The following is an 18,176-nucleotide window of genomic DNA, read 5'->3' as shown; positions in this document are numbered from 1 at the left end:
GTATTGGAGCAGCAGCAGCTGACTGCCCGGTTCAACATCAGTTCACCTTCTCATCTCATACTGTATTAGAGCAGCAGCAGCTGACTGCCCGGTTCAACGTCAGTTCACCGTCTCACCTCATACTGTATTGGAGCAGCAGCAGCTGACTGCCCGGTTCAACGTCAGTTCACCATCTCACCTCATACTGTATTGGAGCAGCAGCAGCTGACTGCCCTGTTCATCATCAGTTCACCATCTCACCTCATACTGTATTGGACCAGCAGCAGCTGACTGCCCAGTTCAACGTCAGTTCACCGTCTCACCTCATACTGTATTGGAGCAGCAGCAGCTGACTGCCCGGTTCAACATCAGTTCACTGTCTCACCTCATACTGTATTGGAGCAGCAGCAGCTGACTTGATCGTTGATGCTAATCATCATGTTTGAATCTGAGAGTAAATAGAGCCGACTACAACTCTAAAAATGAAGGGTTCAACTGGAGTTGTTCTCAGATCCCCTAAGAACCGTAGGGTTCTTGGTCAATGAAAAACAGCCCCAAAAGGTTCTTCAAAGAACTTGTTAGAAGGTGGGTTCATCGAGGAACCTCCGTTGTTGCTGGACTTCTTCCGGGAACTTCGCAATTACAACTGAAAACGATGGTGACAAGTTTGGATGCGACAACAGTTAAAAAGGTTAAGTTTTGGTTGATGTTTGGCTCTGAATATGTCTCGAAATAATTTATTATAATAATATAACATACTAATAATGAATAACGAAGACAATGATAGTTTTCTGTGAATACCTTCCATAACGTTTCTATAGTTAATTACCGTAAATATTAGAAAGCCGGGTTTGACCGTCGACGTTGTATGAGCTACAGTACAGTACCGTTATCTAGCTAGCTAACGTTATGTCCTAACTAGGCACAACTAGGTTTGGATTATTTCCCTGAACTATATTCTTTCCCATATATTGTATATCGTTTCCATAAAGCCAACATGGCTTTACACTCATTAACGTAAGTTTCCAATCTAGAGCAGTTTTCACTTTTGTGAGAATGAACTAGCTAACGTGGACAATACTATCCCATTTTGGAAACGTTACATGGACAATACTGTCCCATTTTGGACACGTTACATGGACAATACTATCCCATTTTGGAAACGTTACGTGTACGCCCCCTTGTGGAGGGAAATTAATATCTTAGATGGTAGCTGTAGATGGGATTCAAATGCATAATGGTATTAATACAGTGTCTAGACTACCTCTTTTGTATAAAGGCCCTTCAGAATCCAAACACAGTATTGCCACGCAGCAAAATGTTGCGTATAATCTTTCAAGTCAGCCTGATAAAATATTGAACAATTTGTGAACAAAGATATCTTGAAATGTGATATTAGGCGTGTATGGCAGTACTGTTATGGCTAGTGCTTCTCCAAAATGTTCTTCTATTTTACATTACATTGTATGTCGATGCCATTTATCTTTCAATATGTATTTAATATATATGTTTTAATGCTTGTAAGACTATTCTTTGACACATTTTCTCTTCCTTTGAAATTCTTATAGGACAGAACATGGACACAATGCAATTGGGATCAAGAAGAAGGTACAGATATGTTGTAGGACAGCTGCATTTGAAGTGTACATTTAACCTACATAGCAGTCAATACAAACTGACATTATTAGCATACAAATGTATGCAAATTATCTTTTCAGATCTTCTCAGAAATGAATCAAGTCCATGGAATGGATATAGACAAAAAGATAATTCAAGGACTATCAGAGGTAGAGAGGCGAGGCAGGGGTGAGGACATCATCCTGCTATTTTGACAGTCCCTGAAGGACAATACAGAAGAGGTATTTGCTCTTATTCCTTCCCTTTCTCTTATGTATTTTGTAATAAAATTAGCAAGTGTAGTAAGATCATTGCTTTACTTTACGAGGACTGGAGACCACAGCAGTGATTCTGCTCTTGCCCTACCTCTTCAATGAGGACCCGAGTGGCCTTTATGTCTGTGACAAGGTATGCCTATGCACCAATCATCTGTTTCTTCATAAACATAGGTGTGCATACTTATATAAAACTACAGCTGAACATTTATGTTCTTTGTTAATTGTATGTGTATTAATCTTTTCTTACTTTTGTTGACACAGATTTCACGGCTCTTCACTCCTTTACTGCACATCGGTGGAAATCCATTTCACCATGAGAGTGAAATCCCGCTGGCCTTTGATGGGGGAGAACATCCACGCCCTCGAGGACGTCCCCATGCAAAATGGGGCTCTGCTAGGGCTGTATTTTTTTATTTTCCTTCAATTTCCCCAAAAATGTCAGAAAAACGCTTATGTTGTTAAGTTACTGTGTTCGGATAAGAGAAGTTGGGGTGAAGTTACCAGGGCCGGTCATAAAGATGGCAAACTTCCTAACATAACTAGGTGGATATGATATACACACTAAAGCTGAAATATCTGTATTTAGCATCAAGTCTACAATATTGTTAGTTTACCTATGATTCATTTTTAATGTATGTTGTTTTTATTGTACATCATTATTTATGTATTTTTAAATGTCATTAAAAGCACTATACAAAGTAAATGTATTATTTATTATGGTCTGACATGTCTGCAGAAATGTTGCAATTTTGTAATGTGTTTTTTTTTGGTAAATTGTTTGGTAAATTTAATATACAATTAATTAATTATTTAAATCAATATTGTTATTATTAAAATATGTTTTTATAATGGAGGGAGGGTGGACAGGGAGTTTAAAAAATTTACCCCAAAAGGTTCTTCGAGGAACCATGATAAGGGGTTCTTCAAATAACTTATGGGCGTTCCCACAAAAGGTTCTTCAAGTAACATTTAGGGGTTCCCTCACAGTTTCCATTTGAAGAACCCCTAAATGATACTCGAGGAACCTTTACTTTTTAGAGTGTATATTGATAAAACTCACCTTGTCTGAGAGACATTTACATAGTTACACACAGCCAAATTTGGGATTAGTATTTTGGGGCGAAATAGCGGCCACAACAGACAGACCTGATATGGCCCATAATTCAACGTCCTTGGACGTCACGGGCTGAGTGGGTATGACCAAAGTTATTCTATTTAGCTGCACTTTGTAGTACATTTTTACACTATAATAATTGTTTCTGATGCCACATAGCCCGTTTTCAAAGGGAGTCGTTGGTTTTTAGAGGCAGTCGCTTTTTGTCTGAAAGTATTTTCTCAACTGCGATACCAACTCCAGTCAGCAGATGGCGAAGTGCGTCTTTCAGGTGATTCTGCCACTGTGACGTATAATCTAGTGGACGGGACGCTTCTTCAACATCAACAGCTAGTCAGCCACCTTGGTTCACTAACTTTATGGAAAAAGGCTTATTCAATAAATCTAGCAACTCCTCTCATACTGGGAAAATACAGGAATAAACACTCAGAGCCTCCTGACTGGGCCCTGTTTACACCTCCAAGGTGCCATCCTCACACAGGAATACACACTCAGAGCCTCCTGACTGGGCCCTGTCTACACCTCCACACAGGAATACACACTCAGAGCCTCCTGACGGCCCTGTTTACACCTCCACACAGGAATACACTCAGAGCCTCCTCACTGGGCCCTGTTTACACCTCCACACAGGAATACACACTCAGAGCCTCCTCACTGGGCCCTGTTTACACCTCCACACAGGAATACACACTCAGAGCCTCCTGACTGGGCCCTGTTTACACCTCCACACAGGAATACACACTCAGAGCCTCCTGACTGAGCCCTGTTTACACCTCCACACAGGAATACACACTCAGATCCTCCTGACTGGGCCCTGTTTACACCTCCAAGGTTCCCCCCTCACACAGGAATACACACTCAGAGCCTACGAGGATTTTCTAAAAACTACAATTTGCGTGGTTCGCTCACCTCTTTTTTTTCAAACTAGGTTTGTGATTTGGTATCCACTCGGCTTGCTGCCTCTCAGATCAAAGGTGGGTCCATCTGCTCCATTCCCAAAGTGTGGTCTCCCTGAGATCCCAAGTTTGAGGGATCCCTGGTGCACCATTTACCAGGTCATCAGGAGCAGTCACCAAGTGAAGATTAACATCCCCAAATGTGGTTAATTTCTTTCATATCAAATGAGACAAACTTATCACACAAGTCAGTTATTCTTAAACTAAATCTTTATTCACTTAATAAGGGAGCAGGTCAATACAACGCACACATATAAAGTTAATCAATTGAGTGTTCTACAATAATGATGGCTGGTCGACAAATCAACCCCAGATGATTTGTTGAGAGCCACGAGACAAAAGTACAAAGGTCTTTTACAGCCAAGATACACCCCTTTCAACCTACATGACCAACAACAGATGTATAGAATGGGTCACAAGGTTAAGATTTGGATGAAAGATACTTATAATTCTCAGCAGACAGTATCTGCTGTAAAAACAGTACTCTTTGTGTAGAGACCAGGGTCTGGCCCTGGGGTCATCTCTCCCTGGTACCATATAGAACAGAAACATTAACACATGCTCTGGAATAAGGTCTCTATAGGTTTTAATCACACAAAAGACATTGTAAATCTCCTGTCAGTGTTATCTCCCAGAGGCCCATCCTCAGTAGAACACAGACACAATAGTTCTAAGAACCCTCTATTCTGTTGCATAAAACAACCATTTGATGCAATAAAAGTATTATAACATAATGTTGCAGTTTTGCTCTCAGTGTCCACTGAAAGTTGACGAGTAACAACAACTGGGACATAAAAGTCACCCACCATGAGACCCACTAAATCTGCCCAAGAAGAGGCAAACAAAAGAACTGGTGTTTTTTTGATACGTGCTAACGAGCTATACGTGTTAACGAGCTATACATGCTAAAGTCCAACCTCAAAACATAAATGGAAAAACAAAAGCCTGGAACACCTTTCCCCTTAAGACAACAAATAAATCCTATAATTTTTGTTGGACAAGTTTGCTCACCACCAACAGAAAACAACTTCCATTTCACATTATAATCAACTACAATGCTTCACCTTCTACAATATAAACATAGTGTCTACTGGCTGTCAACAATTAAAAACAAGAAAAAACACGTATTTCTAAATAATAATATACAATCGTATTATTTTTTTCTCCTTTTTCATTCTATAGAATCCTAAAACTCACTAGCTTCTAGAACTGTCGTCCCCTTGGAACGAGCCCAAACAAAACTCATCTCCAATACGGAAAACCGTGCAGTCAAAATAAATTGTGATCCATGGCAACGCAATGGCTAAACGCAAAACTATGACTGCCCACCCTTGAAACAATCAGCAACCAAGTTGTTCTTACCACAGACATGTCTGATTTCAAGAGGAAACTCCTGCGATATCCATAGTAACTTTCCAAATCACTGCGGAGCTTCTCTCTCTTTTCAGAGTTCACTCGATAGGCATGTTGTTGGATCGGGGCCCAGTCCCCAATGTCATGCTCTAGTACATTTGGGTTGGCACATCTGAGAATTAAACCTGCTATTCTAAAAGAAGGGCAACAATGTCAATATAATTATACCCGAAAATTGTCAGTTACATGAATTGTAAATATGAATGATCAAAACCAAATGGACACCCCTTTGTTAAAATGTATTGTCAATAATTAACTTAATGGTAAGGCATGGTAAAATAAAATAAATTTTTTTTTGATTGCAGTCTTATTTTCAACAACTTTTCAATTACATTGTTCTAGGTGGGATAGCCTCAATGTCAAAACACAGTTTCAACGTGTCCAAATCAATAACCAATATGCAGAAACAGTTTGGGATGAATTGAAAACCTAAACATAACATGTGCTATTTACACAAACATCTGCCACAATAATCATATTTCTTGTATTTTTTTTAACAAGCTCCTTATAAACTGCACAAGCACCAGAAACGCTGTTTTGACAAGTAGCAATAAATCACTGATATCAATTAGAGGGGAAATCAGGTTGTACGTGATGTTGGAATGCATTTAAATGTAGGGGTCGCTAAACAAAGGAACGCAACACTTATTTGTCATAACTAATCGATATCATGCTAAAATCATTTGTGCGACAGGAGGGAGATGAGGTTGCACGTCCTGTTAAAACTAACAGTTCAAAAACCACACGGAATCTGGGAATAATGTGTACTTACTAAATCTCATAAATAGTACTCTTTCAATTCAGAGCCTGGATTTTCCCCCTGAGGCTAATATCCATATCATGTTGAAATCAATAGAACAGGGGACAAACGTTTAGGGTTCTACATTGTGACATCATTAAAATACTCCTACTACAATGTTATAACATTCTACATTGTGACATCATTTCATTGATATCATGAAACAAATCCTTCATGTATTTTCTGATGATTAGTCAGAGATCTTTTATCAGATTATCTCTGGTCACAGCTATACATTGGCTCTCCTATGTGTGTTCTCTTGTGCACTGTCAGATAGCTAGATTGAACAAAACTCTTCCCACATTGATCACAGCTATAAGGTTTTTCTCCTGTGTGTATTCTCTGGTGCACTGTCAGATAGCCAGATTGACAAAAACTCTTCCCACATTGACCACAGCTATAAGGTTTATCTCCTGTGTGGGTTCTCTGGTGCACTGTCAGAGAGCTAGATGCAGCAAAACTCTTCCCACATTGATAACAGCTATAAGGTTTATCTCCTGTGTGTATTCTCTGGTGCACTGTCAGATAGCCAGAAGTAGCAAAAGTCTTCCCACATTGATCACAGCTATAAGGTTTCTCTCCTGTGTGTGTTCTCTGGTGCACTGTCAGTTGGCCAGATTGACAAAAACTCTTCCCACATTGATCACAGCTATAAGGTTTCTCTCCTGTGTGTGTTCTCTGGTGTAAAGTCAGAGAGACAGATGTAGTAAAACTCTTCCCACATTGATCACAGCTACAAGGTTTCTCTCCTGTGTGTGTTCTCTGGTGTAAATTCAGAGAGCCAGATGTAGTAAAACTCTTCCCACATTGATCACAGCTATAAGGTTTCTCTCCTGTGTGTGTTCTCTGGTGTTTAGTCAGACTGCTAGATTTAGTAAACCTCTTCCCACATTGATCACAGCTATATGGTTTCTCTCCAGTGTGTGTTCTCTGGTGCACTGTCAGATCACTAGATGCAGCAAAACTCTTCCCACATTGATAACAGCTATAAGGTTTATCTCCTGTGTGTGTTCTCTGGTGCACTGTCCGATAGCCAGAAGTAGAAAAACTCTTCCCACATTGATAACAGCTATAAGGTTTCTCTCCTGTGTGGATTCTCTGATGAATTTTAATGCCTGATGAGGAGGTGAATCTCTTCCCACAGTCAGAGCAGCAGTGAGATTTCTTCCCTGTGGATCTCCGCTGGTGTTTCTTGACGTGTTCTGATCTGGAGAGACTCTTCTCTGCCTCGTCAGCATCATGAGGTTGTTGAGGCTCCCCAGAGGATCCACGATAGTCCCGTATCTCTCCTGTGTGAACAACAAAGTCAAATGGTTCAAGGCCCACAACAGCGGAAAACCACTGTAAAAGTGATGCCAACAGCGTAGCCATGATGTTGTACAACAATTGATGTCTGTAATGAATGTTAAAATTATTTGACAATTGTCTTAAAATGAGCAAGAATAGTCATATTTTAGTAGTAACATCGATGATTGTAGGCTAGAAATAAGTTATTCATGTTGTTGAAACTCTAAGCAGTGTGCCAGACGACTTTTGGTCTCCAATATAAGCCCCTTTCTGTGTTTAATAAAATTGCGGCACAAGGGCGATGCACATGCAATTTGGTTGTAGAAACTCCTCCCTGCTAATGAGGAAACCGATAGTTATGGATGTACTATATCTGATTAGAGCAAAAATGGTGAGCAAAGATTTTAGTTTTTCAGTGTATTCTGAATGTGAATGGGGGAAAACTCAGGGGAGTGCATTTCACACTACTTTGGATTATAATTGTAAGGCTCGTTTGAATGTCCTGTGTAATATAATGTTTGCTACAGTATTAAGAAATATGTTTAATTATTGAAGAATCGCGTTAATGACAGTATCTATTTGGGTGTTGTCAATAAAAATATGATTTTTTAAATGTATTTTTAATTACATTTTTTCCCCACCTTTATTTAACCAGGTGGCCAGTTGAGAACAAGTTCTCATTCACAACTGCGACCTGGCCAAGAAAAATCAAAGCAGTGCGACAAAAAAGCAACACAGAGTTACACGTGGGATAAACAAAAGTACAGTCAATAACACAATAGAAAAATCTATATACAGTGTGATGGAGTAAGGAGGTAAGGCAATAAACAGGCCATGCTATGGGTGGGTGTTGCTATGGTGACCAGTGAGCTGAGTTAAGGCGGAGCTTTACCTAGCAAAGACTTATAGATGACCTGGAGCCAGTGGGTTTAGCGATGAATATGTAGCGAGGACCAGCCAACGAGAGCATACAGGTCGCAGCGGTGGGTGGTATATGGGGCTTTGGTGACAAAACGGATGGCACTGTGATAGACTGCATCCAGTTTGCTGAGTAGAGTGTTGGAGGCTATTTTGTAAATGACATCACTGAAGTCAAGAATCGGCAGGATAGTCAGTTTTACGAGGGTATGTTTGGCAGCGTGAGTGTAGGAGGCTTTGTTGCGAAATAGGAAGCAGATTCTAGATTTAATTTGGGATTGGAGATGTTTAATGTGAGTCTGGAAGGAGAGTTTACAGTCTAACCAGACACCCAGGTAATTGTAGTTGTCCACATATTCTAAGTCAGAACCGTCCAGAGTAGTGATGCTTGTCGGGCGGATGCGGGCAGCGATCGGTTGAAGAGCATGCATTTAGTTTTACTAGCGTTTAAGAGCAGTTGGAGGCCACGGAAGGAGAGTTGTATGACATTGAAGCTCATTTGGAGGTTTGTTAACACAGTGTCCAAAGAAGGGCCAGATGTATACAGAATGGTGTCGTCTGCGTAGAGGTGGATCAGAGAATCACCCACAGCAAGAGCGACATCATTGATATATACAGAGAAAAGAGTCGGCCAGAGAATTGAACCCTGTGGCACCCCCATAGAGACTGCCAGAGGTCTGGACAACAGGCCCTCCGATTTGACACACTGAACTCTATCTGAGAAGTAGTTGGTGAAGCAGGCGAGGCAGTCATTTGAGAAACCAAGGTTGTTGAGTCTGCCGATAAGAATGTGGTGATTGACAGTCGAAAGCCTTGCCTTAACCTTTATAACTAGACACCTCATAGTGAGCTACAGGTAGGAATCAGCAATGAATCCCAATAATGAGACACCTCTGGGGAGGGGTGTCAGCAATTTAAAAAATATATATATATACAGTGGGGAGAACAAGTATTTGATAACCTGCAATATCGGCAGTGTTTCCTACTTACAAAGCATGTAGAGGTCTGTATTTTTATCATAGGTACACTTCAACCGTGAGTGACGGAATCTAAAACAAAAATCCAGAAAATCACGTTGTATGATTAAGTAATTAATTTGCATTTTATTGCATGACATAAGTATTTGATCACCTACCAACCAGTAAGAATTCCGGCTCTCACAGACCTGTTAGTTTTTCTTTAAGAAGCCCTCCTGTTCTCCACTCATTACCTGTATTAACTGCACCTGTTTGAACTCGTTACCTGTATAAAAAAACACCTGTCCACACACTCAATCAAACAGACTCCAACCTCTCCACAATGGCCAGGACCAGAGAGCTGTGTAAGGACATAAGTGATAAAATTGTAGACCTGCACAAGGCTGGGATGGGCTACAGGACAATAGGCAAGCAGCTTGGTGAGAAGGCAACAACTGTTGGCGCAATTATTAGAAAATGGAAGAAGTTCAAGATGACGGTCAATCACCCTCTGTCTGGGGCTCCATGCAAGATCTCACCTCGTGGGGCATCAATGATCATGAGGAAGGTGAGGGATCAGCCCAGAACTACACAGCAGGACCTGGTCAATGACCTAAAGAGAGCTGGGACCACAGTCACAAAGAAAACCATTAATAACACACTACGCAGTCATGGATTAAAATCCTGCAGCGCACGGAAGGTCCCCCTGCTCAAGCCAGCGCATGTCCAGGCCCGTCTGAAGTTTGCCAATGACCATCTGGATGATCCAGAGGAGGAATGGGAGAAGATCATGTGGTCTGATGAGACAAAAATAGAGCTTTTTGGTCTAAACTCCACTCGCCGTGTTTGGAGGAAGAAGAAGGATGAGTACAACCCCAAGAACACCATCCCAACCGTGAAGCATGGAGGTGGAAACATCATTCTTTGGGGATGCTTTTCTGCAAAGGGGACAGGACGACTGCACTGTATTGAGGGGAGGATGGATGGGGCCATGTATCACGAGATCTTGGCCAACAACCTCCTTCCCTCAGTAAGAGCATTGAAGATGGGTCATGGCTGGGTCTTCCAGCATGACAACGACCCGAAACACACAGCCAGGGCAATTAAGGAGTGGCTCCGTAAGAAGCATCTCAAGGTCCTGGAGTGGCCTAGCCAGTCTCCAGACCTGAACCCAATATAAAATCTTTGGAGGGAGCTGAGAGTCCGAATTGCCCAGCAACAGCCCCAAAACCTGAAGGATCTGGAGAAGGTCTGTATGGAGGAGGAGTGGGCCAAAATCCCTGCTGCAGTGTGTGCAAACCTGGACAAGAACTACACCAAACGTATGATCTCTGTAATTGCAAACAAAGGTTTCTGTACCAAATATTAAGTTCTGCTTTTCTGATGTATCAAATACTTATGTCATGCAATAAAATGCAAATTAATTACTTAAAAAGTAGGAAAACCTGCAAAATCGTCAGTGTATCAAATACTTCTTCTCCCCACTGTATAGTGTTTTATGACAAACCGTTTTTTACAAATCCGTCAAGACACCAACTTAGACTTTACTGTGAAATGCTTTACTTACAAGCCCTTAACCAACAGTGCAGTTCAAGAAGAAGAAAACGTTTACCAAGTAGACTAAAATAAAAAGTAATAATAAAAAGTAACACAATGAGAATAACAATAACGAGGCTTTATACAGGGGTTCACCGGTACCGAGTCAGTGTGGAGGTTATATACAGGGGGCACCGGTACCGAGTCAGTGTGGAGGCTATATACAGGGGGCACCGGTACCGAGTCAGTGTGGAGGCTATATACAGGGTGTACTGGTACAGAGTCAGTGTGGAGGCTATATACAGGGTGTACTGGTACTGAGTCAGTGTGGAGGCTATATACAGGGGGCACCGGTACTGAGTCAGTGTGGAGGCTATATACAGGGGGTACTGGTACAGAGTCAGTGTGGAGGCTATATACAGGGGGCACCGGTACCGAGTCAGTGTGGAGGCTATATACAGGGGGCACCGGTACCGAGTCAGTGTGGAGGCTATATACAGGGGGCACCGGTACCGAGTCAGTGTGGAGGCTATATACAGGGGGCACCGGTACTGAGTCAGTGTGGAGGCTATATACAGGGGGCACCGGTACCGAGTCAGTGTGGAGGTTATATACAGGGGGCACCGGTACCGAGTCAGTGTGGAGGCTATATACAGGGGGCACCGGTACTGAGTCAGTGTGGAGGCTATATACAGGGGGCACCGGTACTGAGTCAGTGTGGAGGCTATATACAGGGGGCACCGGTACAGAGTCAATGTGGAGGCTATATACAGGGGGCACCGGTACCGAGTCAGTGTGGAGGCTATATACAGGGGGCACCGGTACTGAGTCAGTGTGGAGGCTATATACAGGGGGCACCGGTACTGAGTCAGTGTGGAGGCTATATACAGGGGGCACCGGTACCGAGTCAGTGTGGAGGTTATATACAGGGGGCACCGGTACCGAGTCAGTGTGGAGGCTATATACAGGGGGCACCGGTACCGAGTCAGTGTGGAGGCTATATACAGGGGGCACTGGTACCGAGTCAGTGTGGAGGCTATATACAGGGGGCACCGGTACCAAGTCAGTGTGGAGGCTATATACAGGGGGCACCGGTACTGAGTCAGTGTGGAGGCTATATACAGGGGCTCATATATATATAACCCCCCTTGGGTTGTGCCGTGGCGGAGATCTTTGTGGGCTATACTCGGCCTTGTCTCAGGATGGTAAGTTGGTGGTTGAAGATATCCCTCTAGTGGTGTGGGGGCTGTGCTTTGGCAAAGTGGGTGGGGTTATATCCTGCCTGTTTGGCCCTGTCTGGGGGTATCATCGGATGGGGCCACAGTGTCTCCTGAACCCTCTTGTCTCAGCCTCTAGTATTTATGCTGCAGTAGTTTGTGTCGGGGGGCTAGGGTCAGTCTGTTATATCTGGACTATTTCTCCTGTCTTATCCGGTGTCCTGTGTCAATTTAAGTATGCTCTCTCTAATTCTCTCTTTCTTTCTCTCTCTCAGAGAACCTGAGCCCTAGGACCATGCCTCAGGACTACCTGGCATGATGACTCCTTGCAGTCCCCTGGCCGTGCTGCTGCTCGTTTCAACTGTTCTGCCTGCGGCTATGGAAACCTGACCTGTTCACCGGACGTGCTACCTGTCCCAGACCAGCGGTTTTCAACTCTCTAGAGACAGCAGGAGCATTTACTCCTGAGGTGCTGACCTGTTGCACCCTCAACAACTACTGTGATTATTATTATTTGACCATACTGGTCATTTATGAACATCTTGGTCATGTTCTGTTATAATCTCCACCCGGCACAGCCAGAAGAGGACTGGCCACCCCTCATAGCCTGGTTCCTCTCTAGGTTTCTTCCTAGTTTTGGCCTTTCTAGGGAGTTTTTCCAAGCCACCGTGCTTCTACACCTGCATTGCTTGCTGTTTGGGTTTTAGTCTGGGTTTCTATACAGGACTTTGAGATATCAGCTGATGTAAGAAGGGCTATATAAATATAAATACATTTGATTTGATTTATTCTTATTCCATTACTTAGATTTGTGTGTATTAGGTATTTGTGGTGACATTGGTAGATATTACTGCACTGTTGGAGTTAGAAACACAAGCATTTAGTTAGATATTACTGCACTGTTGGAGCTAGGAACAAAAGCATTTAGTTAGATATTACTACACTGTTGGAGCTAGGAACACAAGCATTTAGTTAGATATTACTGCACTGTTGGAGCTAGGAACACAAGCATTTAGTTAGGTATTACTGCACTGTTGGAGCTAGAAACACAAGCATTTAGTTAGGTATTACTGCACTGTTGGAGCTAGAAACACAAGCATTTGGTTAGATATTACTGCACTGTTGGAGCTAGGAACACAAGCATTTGGTTAGATATTACTGCACTGTTGGAGCTAGGAACACAAGCATTTGGTTAGATATTACTGTTGGAGCTAGGAACACAAGCATTTAGTTAGATATTACTGCACTGTTGGAGCTAGGAACACAAGCATTTAGTTAGATATTACTGCACTGTTGGAGCTAGGAACACAAGCATTTGGTTAGATATTACTGCACTGTTGGAGCTAGAAACACAAGCATTTAGTTAGATATTACTGCACTGTTGGAGCTAGGAACACAAGCATTTAGTTAGATATTACTGCACTGTTGGAGCTAGGAACACAAGCATTTAGTTAGATATTACTGCACTGTTGGAGCTAGAAACACAAGCATTTAACTACACCCGCAATAACATACATATGTGACAAATAACATTTAAATTATTATGAAGGTCACTTGTGTAAAATGTACTTTTCCTCACTCATCTTTTGACATTGCTTATGCATATTCGGTGGCCTGACTGCGTCCAGACTATGTCAAAGGTCCATCCTGGTAGATCTGAACCTAATGCAGCTTGGAGTGATCAGATGTCACATTTAGGTGCCAGGTGTAACTGAAGCCATAGATGCTCCATATCATTTGCTGTGTTTGAGTGTTTTATATAATATGACTAAATGTCTTTCTATGTTACAGGGGCAGTCAAGAAATGGAACGGCAAGGCCACAGAACATGATATAAGCAGAGCTGTGGGAGACCACCTCAAGCCCCTGGTAGAGCCGGGGGTGGTGTTTACCACTCCACCACGCCTTCAGCAGGCTTGAAAAGTGGGATTGAGACTGATTTTCATACCAAGATGGACCAAGAGTCTGTTGATTGGTCGGTCATTGGGTTAATTTGTTTTGCAATATGTTCAAATCAAATCAAGCTTAATTTATACAGCACATTTCAGACATGGATGCAACACAATGGCTTCACAGGAAAAAACAACGAAAATAAAGAGATATTTAGTACAAACTTAAGAGAAAAAACCAGAAGAAAAACTGAAAGACTAATGAGCATTGTAAAGAAATGCCATTGTTTAAAATATTAATTGGATGCAATATCCAACCCAAAATATAACTTGTTTTTTTAGGAGGGGTTCTGAAAGACACTATGGGGGTGTCCACTGAAAATTGACTAGTAACAACAACTGGGACCTAAAAGACACCCACCATGAGACCCACTAAATCTGCCCAAGAAGAGGCAAACAAAAGAAAAACTCACAACAAACTTACAGACAGGAAGCAAACCAAAAAGGTGGAGCAACTAAAGGTGTTGACTCTCCACATCTATCAAGACAACAGGAGCACTGGGCCAGACACTCTTAAATAGAACCTGGACCAGCTCAGGTGAAACACCTTCCCACTAACGAGATGGACAAGCCAGCACAGGTGTAACACATACTGACTGTTCTGTTCTGCCTGCGGCTATGGAACCCTGACCTGTCTACCGGACGTACTACCTGTCCCAGACCTGCTGTTTTCAACTCTCTAGAGACAGCAGGAGCGGTAGAGATACTCTTAATGATCGGCTATGAAAAGCCAACTGACATTTACTCCTGATTATTATTTGACCATGCTGGTCATTTATGAACATTTGAACATCTTGGCCATGTTCTGTTATAATCTCCACCCGGCACAGCCAGAAGAGGACTGGCCACCCCTCATAGTCTGGTTCCTCTCTAGGTTTCTTCCTAGGTTTTGGCATTTCTAGGGAGTTTTTCCTAGCCACCGTGCTTCTACACCTGCATTGCTTGCTGTTTGGGGTTTTAGGCTGGGTTTCTGTACAGCACTTCGAGATATTAGCTGATGTACGAAGGGCTATATAAAATAAACTTGATTTGACTAACGAGGTGACACCAATCAGTGCGTCCTACGTGCTAACGAGCTAGACGTGCTAACGAGCTAGACGTGCTAAAGTCCAACCTCAAAACATAAATGGAAAAACCAAAGCCTGTAACACTTTCCCCCTTAAGAAAACAAATATATCCTATGTTTTTGTTGGACAAGTTTGCTCACCACTGACAGAAAACAACTTTCATTTCACATAATCAACTACAATGCTTCTACAATATTAACATACTGGCTGTATAAATCTAGCAACTCCTCTCATACTGGGAATAATTACAGGTGCACCTTACACTATATCATACATGGTCTTAACTAGTAAACACAGATTCTAGTTTTCATCCAGTTCACATAGCTGCCTGGGCCCTGTTTACACCTCCAAGGTGCCCCCCTCACACAGGAATACACACTCAAAGCCTACTGCCTCGGCCCTGTTTACACCTCCAAGGTGTCCCCCTCACACAGGACTACACACTCAAAGCCTACGAGGCTTTTCTAAAAACTCCACTACGTTTGAGATGTGGTATCCACTCGGCTCGCTGCCTCTCAGATCAAAGGTGGGTCCATCTGCTCTGTTGCCAAAGTTTGGTCTCCCTGAGATCCCAAGTTTGAGGGATCCCTCGTGTACCATTTACCCAGGTCATTTACCCAGGTCGTCAGGAGCCAGGTCATTTACCCAGGTCATTTACCCAGGTCATCAGGAGCCAGGTCATTTACCCAGGTCGTCAGGAGCCAGGTCATTTACCCAGGTCGTCAGGAGCCAGGTCACCAAGTGAAGATTAACATCCCCATCGCCAAATGTGGTGGTTAACTTCTTTAATATCAAATGAGGAGAGAAACTTATCACACAAGTCAGAGTTATTCTTTAACTAAATCTGTATTCACTTCTAAATAAGGGAGCAGGTCAATACAACGTACACATATAAAGTGAATCAATTGAAGGCTCTACGATAATGATGGCTGGTCGACCCACAGGACAAAAGTACAAAGGTCTTTTATAGCCAAGATACTCTCCTTTCAACCTACATGACCGATAATAGATGTACAGAACGGGTCACAAGGTTTAGATTTGAATCAAAGATAGTTATAATTCTCAGCAGACAGTATCTGCTGTAAAAACAGTACTCTTTGTGTAGAGACCAGGGTCTGGCCCTGGGGTCATCTCTCCCTGGTACCATATAGAACAGAAACATTCACATCCTACGTGCTTCCCCACTAGCTTCTAGAACTCTCGTCTTCCTAAAACTCACTTGCTTCTAGAACTGTCGTCCACTTGGAACGAGCCCAAACAAAACTCATCTCCAAAAACAGAAAAACATGCAGTCAAAATAAGATCCATGGCAACTCACTGGCTAAACGCAAAACTTTTTGACTGCCCAACCTTGAGACAATCAGAAACCAAGTTGTCCTCACAATGGACACAAGCACCAAAAACCCTGTTGTTTTGACAAGTAGCAATAAATCACTGATATCGATTAGGGGGGAGATCAGATTGTTCGTGCTGTTGAAACTAACATCTAAAAAACACATGGAAATGGGAGATATCTTTTACCTCACTGGTTAGAGGACAACCTGCAGAAGACAGTCAGCTACATTTTGGAGTGATGCATTTAAATGTAGGGGTCGCTAAAGAAAGGAACGCAACACTTATTTGTCATCACTCATCGATATCATGTTGAAATCAATTGTGCCGAGAGGAGGGAGATGAGGTTGCACGTCCTGCTAAAACTAACAGCTCAAAAACCACACGGAATCTGGGAATAATGTGTACATCCCTGGTTAGAGGACAATTTGTAGAAAACAGCTCGCTACATTTTGAGGTGTTGCATTTTGATTCAAGTGGGTCACCAACGTGGTAAGTGTAACACAGCTCTTTTTGTGTTAGTCACTTTTTGTTAAATCACATAAATAGTACTCTTCCAATTCAGAGCCTGGATTTTCCCCCTGAGGCTAATATCCATATCATGTTGAAATCAATAGAACAGGGGACAAACATTTAGGGTTCTACATTGTGACATCATTAAAACACTCCTACTACAATGTTAAAACATTCTACATTGTGACATCATTAAAATACTCCTACTACAATGTTAAAACATTCTACATTGTGACATCATTAAAATACTCCTACTACAATGTTAAAACATTCTACATTGTGACATCATTAAAATACTCCTACTACAATGTTAAAATATTCTACATTGTGACATCATTAAAATACTCCTACTACAATGTTAAAACATTCTACATTGTGACATTATTTCATTGATATCATGAAACAACTCCTTCATGTATTTTCTGATGTTTGATCAGACACCTTTTATTAGAGTATCTCTTGTCACATTGATTACAGCTATACGATTTCTCTCCTGTGTGTATTCTCTGGTGTACTTTTAGATTGCCAGATTGAACAAAACTCTTCCCACATTGATCACAGCTATAATGTTTCTCTCTTGTGTGTGTTATCTGGTGTGAAGTCAGCTGGCCAGATGTAGCAAAACTCTTCCCACATTGATCACAGCTAAACGGTTTCTCTCCTGTGTGTGTTCTCTGGTGTCTAGTCAGAATGCTGGATGTATTAAAACTCTTCCCACATTGAGTACAGCTATAAAGTTTCTCTCCTGTGTGTGTTCTCTGGTGTGACATCAGGCTGCTTAGGCTAATAAAACTCATCTCACATTCATGACAGCTATATGGTTTATCTATTGTGTGTGTTCTCTGGTGTGATATCAGGTTGCTTAGCTGAGTAAAACTCTTCCCACATTGAGTACAGCTAAAAGGTTTCTCTCCTGTGTGTGTTCTCTGGTGCCTCTTCAGATTGCTAGATGTAAAAAAACTCTTCCCACACTGAGTACAACTATACGGTTTCTCTCCTGTGTGTGTTCTTTGGTGTACAATAAGATGGCAAGATGTATAAAAACTCTTCCCACATTCATCACAGCTATACGGTTTCTCTCGTTTCTCTCCTGTGTGTGTTCTCTGGTGTGATATCAGGCTGCTTAGCCGAGTAAAACGCTTCCCACATATACCACAGCTACAGATATAAGATTTCTCTCCTGTGTGTGTTCTCTGGTGTGATATCAGGCTGGTTGAATGAGTAAAACTCTTCCCACATTGAGTAC

At 42.1% G+C, this 18,176-nt stretch overlaps 1 protein-coding gene across 1 annotated transcript in view; it reads right to left on the bottom strand.

The window, feature by feature from the left end:
- Positions 1 to 17,839, bottom strand: part of LOC120039524 (zinc finger protein 271-like) — a gene marked incomplete at its 3' end in the record, with an annotated part of 57,045 nt that extends 39,206 nt beyond the window's left edge. The window contains exons 1-3 of the mRNA XM_038984932.1: positions 17,397 to 17,839; positions 7,374 to 7,383; positions 6,406 to 7,288 (exon numbers count right to left, since the gene is read on the bottom strand). Of these exons, the coding sequence (XP_038840860.1) occupies positions 6,406 to 7,288; positions 7,374 to 7,383; positions 17,397 to 17,727 (1,224 nt within the window). The remainder of the gene's footprint in view (positions 1 to 6,405; positions 7,289 to 7,373; positions 7,384 to 17,396) is intronic.
- Positions 17,840 to 18,176: the final 337 nt, after the last annotated feature.

This window comes from Salvelinus namaycush, unplaced genomic scaffold, assembly GCF_016432855.1.
Source record: "Salvelinus namaycush isolate Seneca unplaced genomic scaffold, SaNama_1.0 Scaffold277, whole genome shotgun sequence".
Classification (NCBI taxonomy): domain Eukaryota; kingdom Metazoa; phylum Chordata; class Actinopteri; order Salmoniformes; family Salmonidae; genus Salvelinus; species Salvelinus namaycush.
This window is presented reverse-complemented; position numbering and strand designations above follow the sequence as displayed.